The 22,053-nt window shown below is 34.8% G+C and overlaps 3 protein-coding genes across 7 annotated transcripts; 2 read left to right on the top strand and 1 right to left on the bottom strand.

Annotated features, from left to right (window-relative positions):
• The first annotated feature begins 155 nt into the window (after positions 1 to 155).
• Positions 156 to 1,491, top strand: LOC132180563 (uncharacterized). The gene is made up of 3 exons (XM_059593434.1): positions 156 to 451; positions 1,084 to 1,178; positions 1,297 to 1,491. Exons 1-3 carry the CDS (start codon positions 355 to 357, stop codon positions 1,489 to 1,491), a joined length of 387 nt encoding a protein of 128 aa, XP_059449417.1. The 5' UTR covers positions 156 to 354.
• A 2,168-nt stretch (positions 1,492 to 3,659) lies between these two features.
• LOC132182312 (uncharacterized) lies at positions 3,660 to 5,731 on the bottom strand. Of its 5 annotated transcripts, none has more exons than XM_059595517.1 (5): positions 5,468 to 5,731; positions 4,834 to 4,901; positions 4,491 to 4,537; positions 4,129 to 4,152; positions 3,660 to 4,021 (listed from the first exon to the last, which is right to left on the bottom strand). In XM_059595517.1, the coding sequence occupies exons 1-5, from the start codon at positions 5,586 to 5,588 to the stop codon at positions 3,961 to 3,963; spliced, it is 321 nt and encodes a 106-aa protein (XP_059451500.1). In that variant the 5' UTR covers positions 5,589 to 5,731; the 3' UTR covers positions 3,660 to 3,960. The 5 variants fall into 5 exon arrangements, with proteins under 5 accessions (XP_059451500.1, XP_059451504.1, XP_059451501.1 ...); XM_059595521.1 differs by having other exon boundaries at positions 4,496 to 4,537; XM_059595518.1 differs by having other exon boundaries at positions 5,480 to 5,731.
• A 3,851-nt stretch (positions 5,732 to 9,582) lies between these two features.
• LOC132180885 (uncharacterized) lies at positions 9,583 to 21,725 on the top strand. Its single transcript, XM_059593870.1, has 16 exons — positions 9,583 to 9,908; positions 10,557 to 10,651; positions 10,770 to 10,883; positions 11,299 to 11,403; positions 11,508 to 11,579; positions 14,348 to 14,460; positions 16,046 to 16,177; positions 16,596 to 16,664; positions 17,884 to 17,971; positions 18,116 to 18,187; positions 18,279 to 18,379; positions 18,839 to 18,956; positions 19,772 to 19,831; positions 19,951 to 20,061; positions 21,067 to 21,193; positions 21,266 to 21,725. The coding sequence occupies exons 1-15, from the start codon at positions 9,812 to 9,814 to the stop codon at positions 21,175 to 21,177; spliced, it is 1,458 nt and encodes a 485-aa protein (XP_059449853.1). The 5' UTR covers positions 9,583 to 9,811; the 3' UTR covers positions 21,178 to 21,193; positions 21,266 to 21,725.
• The last annotated feature ends 328 nt before the right edge of the window (positions 21,726 to 22,053 follow it).

Here is a 22,053-nt window from a genome sequence, read left to right as displayed (position 1 = left end):
CCTTGACATTACCCCTCAATGATAAAAAAACTCTCAATTTAAGATATCAAAGAAAGTCAATAGCCATAAATGGTAATTAAAAAGGAAACATAATAAAATAGAAAGACGGTTTTTAAACTTGTGGGTCAGTTACTGTTTTCCTCTGCCTTCCTTCCTCTCTTTCAAAGTAATCCCGCACCGGAGATGGACTCCACTACAAAATACTCCCAGTTAACCTCAGGAATCTCCCTAAGCTTTTGCTTTCAAATTTAAAGCATTGAGAGAGAGAGAGAGAGAGGGAGAACGGGAGAGAGCTCTTGTTGTTTGGAATTTCTGTGGCGTTGGGTTTGTCGGTTATACCTCGTTCGCAACAGAATGAGCGGGCAGAAGAAAGAAATCATTCGATTGGAGCGTGAATCCGTCATTCCAATTCTCAAGCCTAAGCTCATCATGACCTTGACTAACCTCATTGGTAACGCGCACACATATATACCACTTTTGGTATTCGTTTCTGGATTTCTCATTGCCTGGTGTTTGGTGGGTTTTCTTTGGAATTTCTTGTCTTGGTCGTCTCTGTTTCTCTAAAACTGAAAATCGGTTGCTGTGGCAATTTTTTTGTGCGCAAATTATAGTATTTTATGACACTATAATGCCGCTGTATAATCTCTGCTACTAGATTTTGAATTTATTGCTTGATTAATTTTGTCATTTTTAGATATTCTCACTCTTTTTTATTTTTTATTTTTATTTTTAAATATGCTACAAGTTCGCTGAATGTTCTGTGTGTCAATCAGCTCTCGACTTTACTAAACGTTCTGTGTTGTGTCTTATCCATATTTACTTGTGGGGTTTAGGAAATGTTGCAATATAGGTATAAGCTCGGGGGTTCTTAATTAAGTTGCACTTTTTCTTCAAGTCAATTGTGTAGGCAATGAACATTGCCTTTATTACTCAAAATATTTACATACGAATACTAAAATAAAACTTGTCTTTGATTTAATCATTTTAAAAAAAAAATTGATGCAAGAGTTTATTTGTTCGTTTTTGGCAGCACGCTGTTTCGATTATTGTTAACCGGACCTTTACTTTTTCTGCATTCTGCAGAACATAATTCTGACCGGACTGAGTTTTTAAAGCTCTGCAAAAGAATTGAGTACACAATTCGAGCTTGGTATCTTCTGCAATTTGAGGATCTGATGGTATTATCTTCTTGTCTTGGTCCTATTGACAGAAACCTTTCATTGCTATATTTGTTCTCTGAATTTGTTTTTTGTTTTGCTATTTTCACATAATTTTGCTGGTAATTTGTGTTTACAGCAACTGTACTCCCTCTTTGACCCTGTGCATGGGGCTCAGAAATTGGAGCAGCAGAACCTATCGCCTGAAGAAATTGATGTACTTGAACAAAATTTCCTGACGTACTTATTTCAGGTATTATGGGAACTTTCTATTGTTTTGTTCTTAGAGCACATTTGGACTCCAATGGAACCAAAAGAGAAAGGAAAAGAGTAGACATTGTAACAAATGATTCTCTTTTTTAAGTGAGAAAAAAAATACTACTACTCATAGTATTGATATTGAGATACCATATCATTAGTTGTGGTGATGACTCCACTCATTACTTATGTTCATTGCGATATATAGGGGTCTATCTCTGACTACTATGCTAGGCTACCGAGCTTACAATATAGTTTTCATGATTAAATTGATATAGAATGATTTATCCAATCAAACATCAGTAAGAAAGTGTTTCTTGTTTTTAGAAACTGTAATAATAAACACGTACGACACTCTTTTTGGGTGTCTTATGTGATAGAGCTAGGATTTAGTTAAATGGGAGTTTCAGTTCTTGATGAGCATGGCATATCTCTTTGTGTGCGTACACTAGAACAAAATGGAATGAATGAGTAACATTTGCCTATTGGGATGGGGTTAACCTTGTCATATCGTGCTCAAGACCAATTTTCTGCCAAAATAATGGATCATATAAGCTAGCTTTGAGGGTGTGACACATGTACATCTCACAACATTAATGTTCAAGTGCTCGACACTAGTAACTCAAAAAATATGGTTCAGAAGATAGGCAGTGCAGTGCATAGGGCAGTATGCATGAAATAAAGAGACATAGATGTCTCAAAAGCGGCCACATACCAGGAGACTGATGGTTGCCAAAAGCGACGAGAAAAATGTTTCCAAGGACAATAAAAGCTATGGCAACCAGTATTCTGTAAAACAAAAGGCAACATTAATTAAGAGTTTGAGATAATAAAGTGGTGTGGAATGTTATGGTTCTGAAATTAAGTTCAGTGCAGATTTTTATGGAATAGAATCCTCTTCATTTCAAAATTGATTAGAAAATATTCAATTTATGACTAGAATTTCTTTTTAGAAATCCTAAAGTTACAAATAGGACACTTGTCCACTAACTAAAAATAATAATAAAATATTATTTTATATTTAAATAAAAATAAAATTATAAAATATTAAAGGGTGGTTGACTACCGCCAGTTAGGGGCTGGGGTGGCTTCACCTAGACGCTTCGGTTTGGGTGTGAATCACCGGACCACCCAAAGGTCAAATCTTAAAAAAAAAAAAAAAATTAGTTTGGCCCTTGGGGGTGGCCAGACGACCCTCAAGGGCCATGGGGGTGGCTTTGGCCACCCCAAATGGCCGGTCTAGGGTGGCTAGCCCCCAACTGGGGTGGCCAACCACCTCTTAATATTTTATAATTTTATTTTTTATTTTTATTTAAATCTAAAATAATATTTTATTATTATTTTTGATTAGTGGACATATGTCCTATTTGTGACTTTAAGATTTCTAAAAAAAAATCATAGTCACGAACTAAATATTCTCTAGCCCAAAATGGACTAGAGAAGATCCTATTTACATAATGGACAGTCACCATTTAATTTGTTCAACACAAAGTAAGCAAATGCAATATTGGATACAAATTGAATAGATCCCAGGGCCGCAAGAAGAGATACAAATTGGATACACATTCTATTCTAGAAAGTGATGGAACAAACGGAAAGCTGACTTTGAAGCCTATAATGCAGAGAGTTGGTAATTCTAATGTCATTCTGCTTAATTTTCAACATGGGGTTTATTCCTGCTTTCAGTCTGAAATATAGTGATTCTCATTTTGCAGGGATTATATTTTTCCTTCTTGGCAATTGCCTTAATTTCATTTCCTTCGGATATGCTGCTAAGCAGGAGATGTTGCGTGAGAGAAGGAGCTGAGCTGTAGAATATCTTGCATATGGATTTGTTGGGAACAGCGGAAACTTTAATACCTCTTATTGAGAAATGCTCCCACAAAATAGACCAGTTCGATAGCAATGAAATAAATAGGGGAATAGATAAATCAAAACACACGGCAATATACCTACATCCAGTGGACATGATCCAGCCTCCTTCTTTACTATTAAGAAATATTGAGTACAATAGTACAAACCTGAACTGCTCAAGTTTAATATCCTAAATCCAAGCCCTTAACCCCAAGAAGAAAGAGGAAAAACAATTCTTGTTGTAGAAGAAATCCAAATCCAATTGTGGCTAGGAAAACAAAACCATCATAAATTTAAAGCATGATAAAGAAAAAGATTGCGGACCCACATGTTTTCACATACACACGTTTTCTCCATAAATCCAATTTCGAGTTGTTCTTAAACTCTTCGTAAAACTAAAATTTTCCTCTTATAAATAAATAAGACTTGGGCCTACCAAGTTGAATATTTATATTTTCCAGCAATTACATGTTCACACTTGACAATTGGAGCAATTATCAACAGGATTCGTTTGCCATTGTCTTTGCCACAAGGCGTCTAAACTGGAGTGTGTCCATCATTATACCGTTCCTCAGATCACTTTCACTTTTCGCCTGAATAGGATGTCTAGAAAATGTTACGTCTAAATCGTGGCTTATTCTAATACTTGTGAACAGAGATCCACAGAAATGCCCTCCAAGGTGAAAACTCCTTAGCTTGTGAGATAAGGAGTTTTTACATCTTCACCAAATCTGATCACAGTTCTGGAGGGTCTGTATGCAAAATAAATTTTTAGTTACATACTAAAAAACAATAAACCAAAACAATTATAGGAAAAACTTATACTTAAATCACGTAAAAGTCGGTGTTAACTCATTACTCAAGACTTCTTGTAGCTCCTGATCTGAAAAATCAGTGAGGGTCACAGGAAAAATGAAATGGGTTTAAATAGTTTCGAAATTTGGGAAACACGAGATTGCGCAGTAGAAGAAGATGCATTATTATTTTTATTTTTTATTTTTTCTGGAGCCTGGAGGTAGAAGAAGAAGAAGATGAGACAGTGAGCATGCGAGAGTAGTACGTCGAAACTGGACTATGTTGACCAACCCAAAAATACAGTGAAATAAGCAGTAAAAACGAGATTTTTATAAAATCTAAAGAGTATTGTTAGTTCTAGGAAATCTATAAGCGTGATATATCAGTATATATGTTTTCATAAATATGGACTGAGGGTGAAAATACCTTACTCGCACATGGCATCTCTTCACTGGGCCTCTAAAGATCAAATCCTGTGACAGGATAACGCAAACAAACAAAATAAAAATAACAAATTAAATATGAGAACAAATAACTGTGTAAGCCTCAAATTTAACTAAATTGACATCAAAGTAAATTATTAGAAAATATAAAGTCACTTTTAAACAACACATTTAGATCACAAAACGATTCATACGGTTCTAAGTAAAAAAAAAAAAACAAAAAAAGTTGACAAATAATCCTCACAAGAAAAAGATATCTTACTCTCAATCCAACCAAAAACAATATTAAGATGTTCATAAGAAAAACAAAAAAAAAAACAAAAAACCTTGTAATACAAGTGATGCTTGCAATCTGTTTTCCTTGGAGACAGTGGAGGATTCTTCTGCATCCAACCTGCAAACCATGGAACTTTAGCTGGTAAACATTTATCAGGCATTTTACTTGGATTTGCCATTTCCCCATCGGTGGCACCTGGGGATGTGCTTTATACAAGATTACAATAACTTTAACCCACAGTCAAACAAAAAATTACAAATAAGTATTGAAATGACTTCGAATGGTCCATTTGTCGGGATGATAGGGTCTGAACCCTGCTCCAGCTCATCTATTTTGCTCGAGCTCGAGCTCGACTTTTTTTTTTAATATATATCAAATAATTAGCCGTCTTTTGCAAGCAATGCCGCACAAGATTTGTAAATGAGCATCTTTATACAAAACCAAAATTTGTAATATTTTATTACAAATTAAAATTAAATAAGGTTATATAAGTTCTAAACAGATTGGATATCAAAACCAACAGCAGATAATTATGGGGAGAAAGGACCAGCCAAACAAACACATCCAAAAATATTTACACATTTTTCTGGGCAACCAAACAAACAAACGGCAAAACCCCAAACCACCCACCACCCAAGAAGAAACGGAGAAAAAAATAACCCAAAAAGAAAAGAAAAACCCACAAATCTTATCACCTCCTCCGCCTCCGATCCGCGGCGTACTGCGAGAGTGAAACGACCTCCGAGAGCGGCGTGGACAGCGGGGCTGGCAGCGGCAAGTTCCTGGAAACCGGGCACGAGCCATTCAGCTTCAGCCAGGCGTCGAGGTGTGTGGAGGCGTCGAGGTGTGTGGTTGCTGCGGTGGTGGTGGTGGTTGTTGTTGGGGGCACTGGGGGAGTGGTAGGAGCGGCAACAGAGATAGGAGAGACTGTGAGAGGAGAGTCGAGAGAATGGCGAGATCTGATTGATAGATTTAGGTTAAATTTGGGTTCTCTAATTTGCAACCGTTGGATTTGGAAAAATAATTAAATTTTAAATATCAACGGTTCGATTCGTTTTACCAAAAGCTTATCCCATGTGGCTGTCTCTACTTAGATCTGGTGTGCTTGTTCAATATGATCCATTGATCATATATACGTTTTCAACATTTAATATTACTCGTCTGATTAGATCAAACAAGGCAAGCTTACGGTGTTTCTGTTACACCATATACATACTTCTTAGTAAGTGCTTGATAGCTGTCCTCCATTAATATCATCCAACGGCTATTAGATATCACTACATTTTGGACGGCTACGATTACACTTATACACCATATACATACCATTTTGGACAGCTATTAGATCAAATTCAAATTCAGCTACGGTTAAATTCAATAAAAAATTCAAAATTTAAAAATTATGAATAAAAATTGTGTTATGTAGTATTATTTAGGGTCAGTTTGTTATTTCAATTTCAATAATTATAATTTTAAAATTTTTGTTTTTTTTTATTTGTATTTTTTTTTTTCTTATTTTAGATTAATTATTTTTTAAATCACAATGTAAAACACTTTATGTCACACACTTACATACACTAATCACTATTTTCATTTTACATATAGTATTAACTGTATTATTTAGTTAATATGTTAAAATGTTAATGCTTAACATGGGTCAAGTATATAATGTCAATATTAATATATATTGTATCTTATATGTAAAAATTTATATACTTATATAGTTATATGATTGTATCATTATCTAATTTAAATGAGTAAAGGGTCAACGTTAATTGTTATAACTTATATACTTATATTATATGTTTTCATTATCACGATTCATGATATATGATTTAAATTCAAATTGTTAAGTTTTTACTTACCGTAAATTGTAATTATAATATATAAATTATAAGAAATACATTAGTTACTTAATTATTAATCATTTAATCTAATAGTAATACTCAAACTCTAAGTAATAAATTCATATGATCTAATGATCATACACTCATACTTAAATTTTATGATCATATTATCTCACAATTAATATTAATATTATCTTAAATCTAAGATCATGTGATACATCATATATGTTTTATAAGAATAAAGTATATAATTATAATATATTGATTAAATAACACAATAACTTATGCAGATATACCATATGATTATATAATGATTAATGATTATGTGATATACCGCATACAATTTCAATTTTCAAAGTATAAACTATCTAGTTATAATATTTGTATTAAATGACACAATAACTTGTACGGTTGTACTATATGATTATATCATATGATAAAATAATTAATGATATATATATATATATATATATATATATATACATATATACACACACACATATGCATAAATAACCAAAAAACAAAGGTATATAATATATTTGTTATTATTGAGTAAATGAGTAATGTTGATTATATATTGTTATCTGTTGCTTAATAAAAAATATATGAGTTGAGCCTAATAAGCGATGCGAGCCTTATACGAGCTTGCTCACGAGCTGCTCATGAGCTTATAAGTCGAACCGAGCTTTCTTCGTTTAATATTCGAGTTAGAATTTATGTTCACGAAACGCTTCATTTAATATTAAAGTTGAGCACGAGCCGAGTTTATGCGAGCTGAGCCCGAACTTGCTCATGAGACGCTTCGCTCACTTAATAGCCCTAATTCTAATGTTGACACGTAATCTTAATTTAACTTGCTTCACACATTTTTTTTCTTTTTCTTTCTCCCTTTTCTGGTGTTTGGTGCTTGTAGGCTGGAAAAGCTTTTGAAAAGGCCAAGTAGACAGCATAAGGAGGATCCAAAGAAGCAGGATGATATTAACTCTAGTTGTTGAACGAATCCGTCTCGAAAATATGGAACTAAGGTCTTATATGGCTTCTCCATATTGCAGTTATTATGGTTGACACTAATTATTATGGAACATGTTTAAGGACCACAGCTTTGGGATTTTATGCTTGCCATTCTAAGCAGTTTAAATGTGGCTGTCCTTGTTCTTGGTCACTTGGATTTTTGGAGTTAATCTTAGATTTGCAAATTCCATTCAACAATTGATATATATATATATATGTTTATATACAGTATTCTGACATTGTTCTCTGGTGCCTGAACTATTTGGGACATTCTCCCAAATATTTTCTGCAACTCAGGATTTTTGTTATTAATATTCTATGAACATAGTTATTAATCCTGAGTTAATTGCACATATACATATATATTTTTTGCTACTTCCGTGACATTTAATGTTGTATTCTCCAGTGTAAGAAATTTGCTGGGCAAAATTACAAACTTTGGGATCCAATCATCCAAATAAGAAACAAAAACAAAACAAAACACCCGATTGTAAGAAAACTGAAAAACAGAGGCGGAGCTGCCCGTCTTCTTCTTCATTGTCTCTCTCGGCTTCTCAAGATTACAGTAGATGATAAAGAGCGACATCGACAAATGGTACGATAACAGGTGACTTGGTGTGAGGACGAAGATTGATAAGTTTTTGTTATTATCTCTTTTTAACCAATCAGAAAAAACCCTTAGATGCGACAATATTGTCTGAATAATTCATTCAATGGCACTCTTCCTCCTCGTCCCTCTTCAACCTTTACTCATAAACTCTCTCTCTCTCTCTCTCTTGGTTTTAGTGTTACTCTGCAAAGGCTCTTCTGACCCCAATCAATTCCCGCTGTGTGCATTCTATGCCATGAATAGTAGCTACATTGTTATTTGGGTTGATACCCTTTTGAAACAAATTGATTGTAGCTGTTGAATAGTATCAACATCTTTGAACTTCTTGAACCTCGACTTGAGAAGAATGATCTTTTGGAATAAGAAAATGGGTGCCTTAATGCATCTGCTAGAAGTTTCCCCAACCTGGTCTTTATAATAGAGCTTTTCATCACCCAGTCCAATATAATTATATAGAAATGGCTAAATCCCTTTGCTGGGAGCATATATAATTGAATCATGTGAACCATGGAAATGGATACCCTTACTTATGAGGAAGTTAGCACACATTAGAACCACAACATACATGGCTCGCCGTTGTGAAAGCCAGTATCAAACCAATGACGTGCATTTCAGAACGATACGAATATCCAGCACGTATACTTCTAAGAAAAACTTCAAAATTCAAGCTGTTTGATAACTAAAAACAAAACTCAGTAGGCTAAAAACTATACACAGTGAAACTCGAAGGTCATTAAATCGAATTTTCTCCCATTCCCTTATGTGGACAAAAAAAAAAAAAAATCCCAAAAACCTATTCTCTTCTAAATTGAATTATATATATATATTAGAAGAGAAGAGAATAGTTGTCACATATACAAGTTAATTTTTTTTCACATGTTTTTTGTGTGCTTACTATGTGTCAACTTTAAAAAAATTAACCTGTACATTATCATTGCCTATCACCTTTTATGTCAACATTCCCATAAGATTTAAAAGTAGGTATTTTTGATTTTTTGATTTATTTTTTAACATGTTCACACAAGAAAAAGGGGATGAGAGATTCGAACTAGTGACTTCCACTTTATTAGGCGTAATCTACAGCCGATTGAGCTATCATTTCGAAACATTTTTTATTTTTTATTATTATTAATATTTTTTGACATATTCACACAAAATGAGGTGAAAAGATTCAAACTAGTAACCTCTACTTCATATGACGTAATTTTCAACCAATTGAGTTACCCATTAAAACCACCTTTTTATGTTACTATCAAAGAAAGCCAATAGCCGTAAATGGGAATTAAAAAGGAAACATAATAAAAGACAAAGACGGTTTTTAAACTCGTGGGTCAGTTACTGTTTTCCTCTTCCTTCCTTCCTCTCTTACAAAGTAATCCCATACCGGAGATGGACTCCACTACAAAATACTCCCAGTTAACCTCAGGAGTCTCCCTAAGCTTTTGCTTTCAAATTTAAAGCCTTGAGAGAGAGAGAGAGAGAGAGGGAGAACGGGAGAGAGCTCTTGTTGTTTGGAATTTCTGTGGCGTTGGGTTTGTCGGTTATACCTCGTTCGCAACAGAATGAGCGGGCAGAAGAAAGAAATCATTCGATTGGAGCGTGAATCCGTCATTCCAATTCTCAAGCCTAAGCTCATCATGACCTTGGCTAACCTCATTGGTAACGCGCACACATATATACCACTTTTCGTATTCGTTTCTGGATTTCTCATTGCCTGGTGTTTGGTGGGTTTTCTTTGGAATTTCTTGTCTTGGTCGTCTCTGTTTCTCTAAAACTGAAAATCGGTTGCTGTGGCGCTTTTTTTGTGCGCAAATTATAGTATTTTATGACACTATAATGCTGCTGTATAATCTCTGCTACTAGATTTTGAATTTATTGCTTGATTAATTTTGTCATTTTTAGATATTCTCACAATTTTTTATGTTTTATTTTTATTTTTATTTTTAAATATGCTACAAGTTTGCTGAATGTTCTCTGTGTCAATCAGCTCTCGACTTTACTAAACGTTCTGTGTTGTGTCTTATCCATATTCACTTGTGGGGTTTAGGAAATGTTGCAATATAGGTATAAGCTCTGGGGTTCTTAATTAAGTTGCACTTTTATTTCAAGTCAATTGTGTAGGCAATGAACATTGCCTTTATTACTCAAAATATTTACATACGAATACTAAAATAAAACTTGTCTTTGATTTAATCATTTTTAAAAAAATAAATAAATAAATTGATGCAAGAGTTTATTTGTTCGTTTTTGGCAGCACGCTGTTTCGATTATTGTTAACCGGACCTTTACTGTTTCTGCATTCTGCAGAACATAATTCTGACCGGACTGAGTTTTTAAAGCTCTGCAAAAGAATTGAGTACACAATTCGAGCTTGGTATCTTCTGCAATTTGAGGATCTGATGGTATTATCTTCTTGTCTTGGAACTATTGACAGAAAACTTTCATTGCTATATTTGTTCTCTGAATTTGTTTTTTGTTTTGCTATTTTCACATATTTTTGCTGGTAATTTGTGTTTACAGCAACTGTACTCCCTCTTTGACCCTGTGCATGGGGCTCAGAAATTGGAGCAGCAGAACCTATCGCCTGAAGAAATTGATGTACTTGAACAAAATTTCCTGATGTACTTATTTCAGGTATTATGGGAACTTTCTATTGTTTTGTTCTTAGAGCACATTTGGACTCCAATGGAACCAAAAGAGAAAGGAAAAGAGTAGACATTGTAACAAATGATTCTCTTTTTTAAGTGAGAAAGAAAATACTAATAGTATTGATATTGAGATACCATATCATTAGTTGTGGTGATGACTCCATTTCACAAATTGCTGCATCAATGATAGTGAATTTGTACCATTTTATGATATGTGAAACGCAATAAAACCATTCAATTCTATTGGGACATTTCATGTCCATGCAACATGCCTATAGTGTTAAATTATTCATTTACTGTGGGATAGTTTCGTTTTTTTTCTTAGATATGAGTTATATAGTATTTTGAACTCTTCAATATTGTGCTGTTTTCATCCTTGCTCGCATTACAAATGCCTACAGGTGATGGACAAGAGCAATTTCAAGATAACAAGTGACGAGGAAATTGATGTTGCACTTTCAGGGCAGTATCTTCTAAATCTTCCAATCAGGGTTGATGAATCTAAGGTTTGTACTTAAACATTGTGATAAATTTGTGTCACAATGTACCTTTGGATATTTCCATGTGCTCTTTACATTTGCTGATCTGTATGTTCTGTTTTGATATGTAGCTTGACAAGAAGCTTTTGAAGAAATATTTTGCTGAGCATCCTCACCCAAACCTTCCAGATTTTTCTGATAAGGTATTGCTTTAAATTTAACATATAAAAGTTTGCCAGCATTTGATAGTTTCTTATGGAAATGACTGGTTTGTGAGTGTCAATTGTCTGAAGGGTAGAGGTTCACAATACGTAGGTTTGGAAAAGGGGATGGGGGAATGGGGAAGGATTTATGGCTACCATCTGAATGTGGCTACTTGGGCCTCGCTTTGCTCATATGTAGGATTGTAAGAAAGATAGTTGAGCTAATCACAAAATGATCCATAAAATGACTAACTAAAGTTGTTATTGAGGAAAACTGTAAAGAAGTAGGTTGTTTGTCTTTAGTATGGTGCTTCCTTCTCCACTTTGTGTAAATTAGTTGTTATCGTCCTTGAATCCTGTCCAAACCAATCAGTCGGAAGTCAAGTGTCTAAATTAACAACAATCCTTTACAAGCAAGGCATGATGCAAATAGCATTAAAGGATGGGCAGAAAGGAGCGTCATTGTCAGGTTTTGATATTAAATTTGTTGTTGTACTGAGTCATAAAGCGATATCACTGAGATCAGTTCCAATGCATAACCAAAGGTCTAAATTTCAATGTTATCATACTTTTGCATATCTGAAATCATTCTCATCTTTATATGGGGAAAGGAAATCGTTGTATTTCATACTGAAGCCTGTTTCTAAAACATGCATGAAGCAAGATGTGATGGAATTAGTATTATCCTTTTCTCGAGACAAGATTACTTGCGGTGAAACAATATTATTATTGTTATATGCGAAAAATCGCCTTTCGTTGATGAAATAATAGGCTTCCTTGTAGCCTTTCCAAACCTGAAAAATTAACTATTCCTCCAGTATCAAAAGAATGGCTTTCTTTTTCTGAAGTTCAAACAGAGTGAGATTTCCTTCCTTTTTCTCAGTAAGGAGGGTGATTTAAAACCATCTCTCTCTCTCTCTCTGTGGCAGAGACAGGGGGCCCAGTTCCCTTGGCCCTGCCCAAACCACCTCCCCCACCCCCCCAATAATAATAATAATCTTACAAGGGCTTTTTAAGCCCAAGCCCAAGCCCAAGCTGGCCTTTCCCAGTTTTTTTAATAGAAAAAAACTACCTCAGCCATAAAAATAAACTACATGGAATTTTTAAGCCCAAACCCATGCTACCCGCCAAAACTCCCAAAAAATTATACAGAAAAGGCTTCTCACAACATAAATTTTGAAATAAAATTTTTTATGGATTTTTTAAGCCCAAACTCAAAAGCTCCTAGGTTAGCCACTAAAAATTCACATGATGGCCCGACTCTCTAATAAAATAGGATAATATAAAATGACCTTTCAAAACATGACATGACATGTTTTCACACTTTCTTCCCCTATCCATTACTGTTCTTCAGATTTTCCTTACCTTTTTTGCAGTTCGGCTCTTCCCTTTATTTTTTAGTTTTCTCTCCCCATGCCCACACTTTCTTCCTTTTCTTTGTAAGCAAAAAATGCAAAAGCCTAAAGGATACAATTTATAGAGAACTAAAGCCTGAGGGAGATCTTTATTATTTAGGTGTAAGCATAATATTGATTTTTTTTTGTGGGCATCTTGATTTTGATTTTTTTTTTCTTCTAAACACATTATTATAATTGTTGATGCTATGGTTTTGTTGTTTTTCATTTTCTTTCTCTGGTTACTTGTTCAGTTTTTCTTGTGGCTAAAGAAGAAAATAAAGAATTGTTTGTCAAATAAAAAAATTTAATATCTAAGTTTTGTATTTTTTTCGTTTAATTTGTGCATAGATTTCTGTCAACTTTTACGAAGAATAAGTTATATCGGTTGCATGAGATAAAACAATTTACGGAGAAAAAAAATGATATTATTTTATTAATTCCGCCCATGCAAAAGAAAAATCTTGGCTCTGCCACTACTCTCTCTCTCTCCCCCTCCAACGCCCCCTCCCTCCTCTTGAATGATTTAATGATCCGTAACCATACAAATTCTTGACATAACAAGTTAAATTCAAGTGGTAAGAGTCTTGGTCTTTGTGGTAGTCCATGAGGTCTAAGGTTCAAATCCCCTTAAGTACAAACAATTCCTTGGGGCCAGCTCACCAGTGAAGCCGGAGTATTATCCGATCCATGTGGAGTGAGTTTTACATGGGTCTGAAGTTTACCTAACAGGGGTGGGTACACAAAGTGGCCATGCGGGATCCTCGTTATCAAATAAACAAGAAGTTAAATTTAAGACGTCCTTACAAAGGGGGAGATACACCATGCATGGGTTGTTTCTTTCTTATCATCTTTTATGCTTATCTTAATACATGGTCCTATTCAAGGTGAAGAGACATGGTGCGTGGGTTTTCTATTTCTTATTCATGTTATGTTCTCATTTCTATACTTAGTTCTTCAACTTGTTTGGTCTTTTGAAATGGTTATGGCTGAGAGGGTTGTCTAATGTAAAGTTACATCAGATAATTTGACTTGTTAAATGTTTCTCTTGACAAGTGATGGATAGTTTTATTATCAACCATATTTATTCACTTGGACAACTTGATTCAAGAAACTCCAGGATTGTAAGGACTGTTCTATTCTTTATTATTGTACTGACGCTCTCTTTATTTGAGTACATGTTCTTTGACTAGTAGTTGCACAGTACTTTATTCTGGCCTGAAATTATTGAAAGAAGACCTTTGGTAAATACCATATAGATATAAAAACCCTAGCTTTTTTTAACTCTTTGACTTGTTTGAGCTGGGTACTAATTGACCCCTCTCTCTCTCTTTCTAGAAAGCTAATATTCATCTTTTTTGTTTTAACTCTTAGTATATTATATTCCGGCGTGGTATTGGAATTGATCGGACAACTGATTACTTTTTCATGGAGAAAGTGGATATGATTATTGCACGTTTCTGGGGATATCTTTTGAGGCTAACCAGGTAAGTGCTTTTGGACTTTAATAAATCTGTTGATTGTTCTCAAAATAGTGTTGGAGTTAGAATATTCATGGTTGAGATTTAATATAGCTAAATACTTTTTGTTTAAATTTGTTATACATGAAGAGTAAAGCATCAGTCACATCACTTGCGTAATCTTGTATTTGGCATATTTTAACAACATCATCAACTCGTAGAACTGTTATTTTAAAAGAACCGCCTAAAACTCTTGACTGGTGGGTCCAGCTGGCAAACCATTTGCTTGTCCAACCTTTTAGGTGGTTTTGTTTCTGTCCAAAACATGGTTATTGGTGAGTTTTCATTTTCTTTAAACTCCTCAAAACAGTAAAGGTTAGATGCAAATCATAACCCAAAAGCCAAAGACCTCATCTCAACCAAATAGGAAATCCTCGAGATCTTGGCCTGTGATGAAGGACAAACAATAATCACCATAATCACAAAGTGAAAGTAGGAGTAAGTAGGGGAAAGAGAGGAGAAAGAAGCTAAAAGGGGAGATAGAAGAAGCTAAGGGGAGAGAAAAAAAGTCAAGGAGGGCGAAAGAGAGAGAAGAGAGAAAGAAAGAAGAAGTTGGGCGGAAGAGAGAGAGAGAGAGAGAGAAAAGAGAATCAATTCTTACTTAAATAGACTTGCGGCTAAGGCAACACCTGTTTATTGACTTACCCAAAACAATCTAGGGCAATGCCCATTTATTGAATTACAAAAACACCCTTGATTCTTGAAAATTAAATACTAATAACCCCATTAATTAATTGGGCCTAAATTAAACTAGGTGGACCAACATTTTATGCCTAGCCCCTTGCATCAGCCTGTCTCGCTGTTTTAGAAAAGATCTTAGCCCATCTCATACAAATTCTTAACACTGTTTTTTTCTTTGTAGCTTGTTTTGTCTCTAACCATAGGTGGACTTTTTCTTCTTTTTGCGGTGTTTAATGTTGAGTGAGTAAGAAAGGGAAAGACGGGGAGTGAGGAATGGGGGCCTGTTGCATCATTGATGGTTGGTGTATTTTGGATTTGAAATAGAGAGAAAAAGCGGACAATGAAGGAACCCGGGGGGAGGGGGTTTGATATGAGAGAGAGAGAATGATTGGTGGAGAAAAACTTAACTCAAATTTATTAGTTTTGACTTTTATTTAATTGCTTAGTTTTGATACAGTATTTTGTATGGTTTCAATAAAATATTAGTTTTTTTATGAGTTAGTATTTCATTAAGCAAATAATTAACAGTCCATGTAACTATTTATAAGATATAGTATTATTTTATTTCTAATATTAATTCTTTATTAATCAAAGTGTTATGACATTGCAGTTCGATATTGGTATCATTTTATGGTTCTCCCAATGGTCCCTTTTTAAGACAACACCTTTTGGTATCATTAGCACTATTGAGTAAATAGCTTTACTCTGTGTCAGTAAACAAATATCATGGTTCATAAGCTGTTAATTTGTAAGATAACAGGTTAATTTATTATGTGAAGTGATTTTAATTCGAATTTAATTTCTCATTGTTTAAATTTAACCTGCTTCACACATTTTTTTTTCTCCCTTTTCTGGTGTATGGTGCTTGCAGGCTGGAAAAGCTTTTGAAAAGGTCAAGTAGACAGCATAAGGAGGATCCAAAGAAGCAGGAAGATATTAACTCTGAAGCATGTGCTGATGATCTAGTTGTTGAACGAATCCGTCTTGAAAATATGGAACTAAGGTCGTATATGGCTTCTCCATATTGCAGTTATTATGGCTGACACACTTATTATGGAACATGTTTAAGTACCACAGCTTTTGGATTTTATGCTTGCCATTCTAAGCAGTTTAAATGTGGCTGTCCTTGTTCTTGGTCACTTGGATTTTTTGAGTTAATCTTAGATTTGCAAATTCCATTCAACAATTGAGATATGTTTATATAGCAGTATTCTGACATTGTTCTCTGGTGCCTGAGCTATTTGGGACATTTTGTTTTTTTTTCTCATCCTCAACATGATTTTTTTCCTTCTCCCATATGTTTTCTGCAACTCAGGATTTTTGTTTTTAATATTCTATGAACATAGTTATTAATCCTGAATTTATTACACATATACATATATTTTTTGCTACTTCGTGACATTTAGTGCTGTATTCTCCAGTGTAAGAAATTTGCTGGGCAAGATCACAATTGAAGAACCTACCTTTGATAGGATAATTGTCGTCTACAGGTACTGCTTTGTATTTTTGTTTACTAATATATTGTTTTTCAACATGTTATTGTGAAGAATTCCTCACATGGTTGAATTGATACTTGTTTTCCCCATTCCTAACTAGATCTATTAGGTGGTTATTTTATCAGTGAAACTATACTTAATTCAATAATTCCCCCAAGCTGATTCCACTTTTGCAAAGATGCCTCCAAACGTCAATTTTTGATACTTGGCCTCTTCAAATTGCAATTTACACAATCTGTTAGATTTTGATGTCGAAATAGATGGAAAGTTGCGCACGTGAACCGCACATACAGATTTTTGACTTGTGATGTCCAAATTGCCTTTGTCACCCCCTTACCATTTTTGTTTGCTTTTTTCTTTGTTTGATTTTTTGGTTAAACTTTCAGATGGACAATCCCCTACTTTTTTTTCAATACAATAAACTTACCTGAACTAACATGTGGGCTAAAACAACAAACTTGGGCTCCAATCACACAAATAAGAACAAAAACAAAACAAAACACCCGATTGTAAGAAAACTGAAAAACAGAGGCGGAGCTGCCCGTCTTCTTCTTCATTGTCTCTCGGCTTCTCAAGATTACAGTAGATGATAAAGAGTGACATCGACAAATGGTACGATAACAGGTGACTTGTCTGAGGACGAAGATTGATAAGTTTTTGTTATTATCTCTTTTTAACCAATCAGAAAAAACCCTTAGATGCGACAATATTGTCTAAAAAATTCATTCAATGGCACTCTTCCTCCTCGTCCCTCTTCAACCTTTACTCATAAACTCTCTCTCTCTCTCTCTCTCTCGGTTTTAGTGTTGCTCTGCAAAGGCTCTTCTAACCCCTATCAGTTCCAGCTGTGTGCATTCTATGCCATGAATAGTATCTACATTGTTATTTGGGTTGATACCCTTTTGAAACAAATTGATGGTAGCTGTTGAATAGTATCAACATCTTTGAACTTCTTGAACCTTGACTTGAGAAGAATGTTCTTTTTGCATAAGAAAATGTGTGCCTTAAGGTGGTACATAGTGTATATTGTAGAAGATTCTACAGATTATGCACTCAATAAGCTATGGGATTCCTTTTTTGGTGGGGGAGTGGCTGGGGAATGGTGGAGGCGGGGGGATTATCTACATTGTTATTTGGGTTGATACTCTCTTAAACTAATCTTGAGAAGACCATAAAAGTAATTTATTGACATCTAAGAACGGCGTGACTTCAGGCGAGCGAGTACAAAATTGAGAACAGAACGAGGAATATATGTGAAGCATTTCAAAAACATTCCAATGGCTGATATGGAAATAGTTCTTGTGAGTCACTTGCCTGCACTCTCTATCTCTCACTCTCTCTCTGTGGCTGATATGGAAATAATTCTTGTGAGTCTCTGTCACCTTATTTTTCCTTGAAGTATGCATGACTGACAACCTTGGATTGGAACTTTTTACCTTTCACAGCCCGAGAAGAAAAACCCAGGATTAACTCCAATGGACTGGGTCAAGTTCCTTGTGTCTGCTATAGTTGGGCTGGTCAGTGTTTTGGTACTAATTAAGTCCATTTGTTTTACTGTTTACCTTTGGCCCAATTTTTTCCAATGTGCTTTCCATGTCTTGTTCACAGGTTGCAGTCTTTGGTTCAGTTGAAATGCCTAAAGGTGATTTATGGGTCATCTTTGCCATTCTATCCACCGTGATTGGTTATTGTGCTAAGACATACTTCACGTTAAGTACTTTAATTTATTTTACAGTAATTTATTTTTTTCTTTGAATTTAGTGCATATGGATGTATATTACTTATTTGATGAATATCAGTGTTGCACATAGCTGTTGGTCTGCATTCTAATTTTACCGTAGGATAAGTTCACTTAGAAAATCATTGTTAGAAAAGTTGACCTGGTCAAACGATTATCTATCTTTTGTTTCACCTTCTCTTTCTGAGAATGCTACAGTGTGGGTTAGTCAGATGAGAACAATTTCTGAGTAGAATCATAGGTTAGATTCACTGATTGTGTATTTGCCCTTGGGTGCTGATTGCAGATCTTCTAGTCTTTACCATATGTCTTTGGCTGCCTGTGCATGCATAATAACTTGGTGCCTCTGTGTCTTTTATTGTTTGGTTCATCTTCATTTATGACTTTTTGTTGTTACTAACATGGTTATCTTTTCTTCAACTGCTTGTAGGTTTCAGCAAAACTTAGCCACATATCAGAACTTGATAACCCAGTCCATGTATGACAAACAACTGGATAGTGGGAAGGGTACTCTTCTTCACTTGTGCGATGATGTGATTCAACAGGAAGTAAGTTGCATGAATTTTCACTATTAATTTCTGTGTGGGGGTTCGCCCTCCCCCTTCTTTCTCTCACACACTCTGGTAGGTAATAATGGGTCTTATCGATTGTGTACTGGCTATAATATGTAGGGATATAGTCAACTAACCAAAGGCTATGTATTATCTTTTTTTTAAAAAAAAAAAAAGTGGTGGTGGTGTGGGGGGGGGGGGGTTGTGTGAATTGGGAGGTCAGGATATGGCATTTTTCCAGTGTAGAAAATGCATAATCATAATGGGAAACCTAAGAAGGGTATGTGACATCTTTGACCCTTTTGTTTTTCATGATGCCTACCCTCTGTGGTATGAGTAAAAAATGCTAGCCTGATTAAATTATCGTGCGATATAGTGGTCATATTTTATTATAACATGAACAGAGACCAAAACAATAAACACTCATATTGCCCCATCTTTAATGAATCATATCCTGTATTCATATCCATCGTTCATGTTGGAACTACTTGCTAGTGTAGAGTTTGGTAATGGAGTTAAAAAGCTTGGAAAGAGTTCAAGTTATTACCTGAACTGTTATAAATTCAGGCCTTGATTTATGAGGGATATTTTTGCATATGATGAGCTGGATAATTGATGTCATATTTTACATGACTAACAAGGTTAGACAGATTGATGCCATTATTTAATGGGGCATGTTACTGCCATTGATACTTTGTTTGCTTATTTTTCCATATTGAATTTTATGACCAAGTATTAGGCCTGATTGAGGTCTATCTTATATGCAATGACATTTTGAAATGTTTAGAGCACCCCATTTTATTATTATGCAGGTCAAAGAGGTGATGCTTTCTTTCTTTGTATTGATGGAACAGGGCAAAGCTACAAGACAGGCATGTGTCAGAATTGGCTCTGCCTTACTTTATTTTAATCGTCTTCCGAACAATTATTGAATATATGGTGTGGATTCTTTATTGCACTATTGATATAACTTCTTGACAATGTGAAATAGGATCTCGATGTGCGGTGTGAGGAACTAATAAGAGAAGAGTTTCATGAAAGCTGTAATTTTGATGTGGATGATGCAGTTCAAAAGTTAGAGAAACTAGGAATTATTGCTCGGGTGAGACTCCTACAATTCGCTCCCTGATCAAACTTGAATTTACTTTTACTGGATTTTAATTTCCAATAAAATTGTCAATTTGTCATTGACATCATTCTAACTTACATGATCGTATAAAGACCCTGAAAAATTTTCAGTTGGATGAGTAGGAGTCTTTATTACATCGATTAGGTGCAAAAAGATAATCATACTGTTGAAGCAAATTTTTGCACAGTTGGACTAGATGACAGGTCACCTGCAAAAAAAAAAGAAAAGGTTACTAGAAAACCGCCAGCCCCCAAGGGACTGAGAAGCTTCCGATGCTTATGTCAGTAAATAACTCTGAGAATAAAACTGAATGGAAAGAGTTTAGAGAGAGGTCAATACTTGATTTTGGGGATGGAGACCCCTTTTAAAGTGAGGCTTTTAAGAGATGGTCCCTGGTAGAATGTATGATTGTTTGCTACGTGAAAGACTGTAGCTATGCACTAGTTGTTTGTATGCAGGAGGTTAAAAAAGCCTTTGGGCCCTATTCTTATTTATATCCATATCACGTATTAAATCCAAAAGTTCATCAAATGGTTCATTTATTGTTGTAATAGTTGAAATAAGATTCTCTCCATTTTATTTGAACTGGAGAATATCCAGTTAGTTATAATGGATGGATATTTTTTTGTCCCTTCAAAAAGTAAAAAAACAAAAATACTCATTTACTATAACTAACTAGATATTATCCAGTTCAAATGAAATGGAAAGGATCTTGTTCTGTAATAGTCGTACCAAGACTAAATATGGCATTAATGACTGGAAATGTTATACGTATGTTGTTGCTTGGTGGCGGTGTAAACTTGCCAACTTATGCTAGCTGAATGCTACTCAGGGAATAATATGTAGCACAAATAAATTTTGTTGCTGAAGGACAAAATTGCTGTGTAAGACATTCATAATGATATTGATCCATTCTCGATTTGTTTCTAATGTTTGCTTCACACTGTCTTCTGATTGGATACTTAAATTTGAGTTCAGGATAGCGTTGGACGATATTACTGCATTGGGCTGAAACGGGCTAATGAGATTATTGGCACCACCACTGAGGAACTTGTCCTCAAGGCAAGACAGGGTGGTGGTACTCCCTGATGCTGTCTTGCGAAAGGTGAGCTTCCGTTCCTTATATCTGTAGTACAAGTGTGCTGAAAAGTAGTAATGCTGTAAGACTTAGTTGCAGGTGGTTATTCTGCTTCTATACACACTTCTTACTGATGGGGGAGCTTTATGCAATTATATCTTTCAGCGGATTTTTCTATTTCATTTTTTTTTTTTTTTCCATTTCTTGTGTTCATGTAATTGCTGGTCTTGTGAATTATGTCTTGAAATTACCTCGTCGGGGCTTGAGAACGTGAGGTGATCCGGAATGTTAATAGCCGGTCAATGTTGGTGTTTCTTGTTGAATCTATATGCTCTATGTATATTTTGGCAACATGTATTTTACTTTCTTTTGAAAAAGAGTATCAAATCAGTCGATGAATATCCTGTGTGTACAGAAAGTGCGAGAAAAATTAGTGATTGCCGTGATGGCTTAAATACATCTGTAATGGGTATATAATAGTGGGCTTTTTTAATGGCCTAACTAGGTAGTGGGCCTTTATGGGTCTATTATGTTAATGGGTCTTTTAGGTTATTAGGTCCATGTATGTTTATATGAATCTGAGAAGAATTTCCAGCCATTGAACACGGGCATTGCTGACTGCAGTCGTGTCACTTTTTCTTCCTCAACCACCGAAAAGGAAAAAAAGAGAAGAAAACAGCTTTGGTTTTTTTAGAATTGTGGGACTGACTAAGGAAGAGTGGGAGAAAAGAAAGAGAGAAATGCTAAATGTACTCCAAGTGCACACTCTCATATGTAATAATGAAAGTCACTATTACATCTAAAATCTTATGGTGAGTCATTTAAAATATAATGTTGATTTTTATTGTCACGTTAACGATTGTGCATTTAAAATGTATGTAGCATTT

This window comes from Corylus avellana, chromosome ca5, assembly GCF_901000735.1.
Source record: "Corylus avellana chromosome ca5, CavTom2PMs-1.0".
Taxonomy (NCBI): Eukaryota; Viridiplantae; Streptophyta; class Magnoliopsida; order Fagales; family Betulaceae; genus Corylus; species Corylus avellana.
Note: the sequence above shows the minus strand (reverse complement) of the source record. Positions and strands in the feature narration are given on the sequence as shown.

Bases quoted from the DNA above. Each gene is read 5' to 3' on its own strand.
- LOC132180563 (XM_059593434.1), top strand. From the start codon at position 355: ATGAGCGGGCAGAAGAAAGAAATCATTCGATTGGAGCGTGAATCCGTC. The intron at 452-1,083 runs GTAACGCGCACA...TGCATTCTGCAG, and splicing joins GACCTTGACTAACCTCATTG to AACATAATTCTGACCGGACT. The intron at 1,179-1,296 runs GTATTATCTTCT...TTGTGTTTACAG, and splicing joins TGCAATTTGAGGATCTGATG to CAACTGTACTCCCTCTTTGA.
- LOC132182312 (XM_059595517.1), bottom strand. From the start codon at position 5,588: ATGGCTCGTGCCCGGTTTCCAGGAACTTGCCGCTGCCAGCCCCGCTGT. The intron at 4,902-5,467 runs GTGGGTTTTTCT...CATGGTTTGCAG, and splicing joins CGGAGGAGGTGATAAGATTT to GTTGGATGCAGAAGAATCCT. The intron at 4,022-4,128 runs GTAATGAGTTAA...TTTTGCATACAG, and splicing joins GGAGCTACAAGAAGTCTTGA to ACCCTCCAGAACTGTGATCA.
- LOC132180885 (XM_059593870.1), top strand. From the start codon at position 9,812: ATGAGCGGGCAGAAGAAAGAAATCATTCGATTGGAGCGTGAATCCGTC. The intron at 9,909-10,556 runs GTAACGCGCACA...TGCATTCTGCAG, and splicing joins GACCTTGGCTAACCTCATTG to AACATAATTCTGACCGGACT. The intron at 17,972-18,115 runs GTGAGTCACTTG...TACCTTTCACAG, and splicing joins CTGATATGGAAATAGTTCTT to CCCGAGAAGAAAAACCCAGG.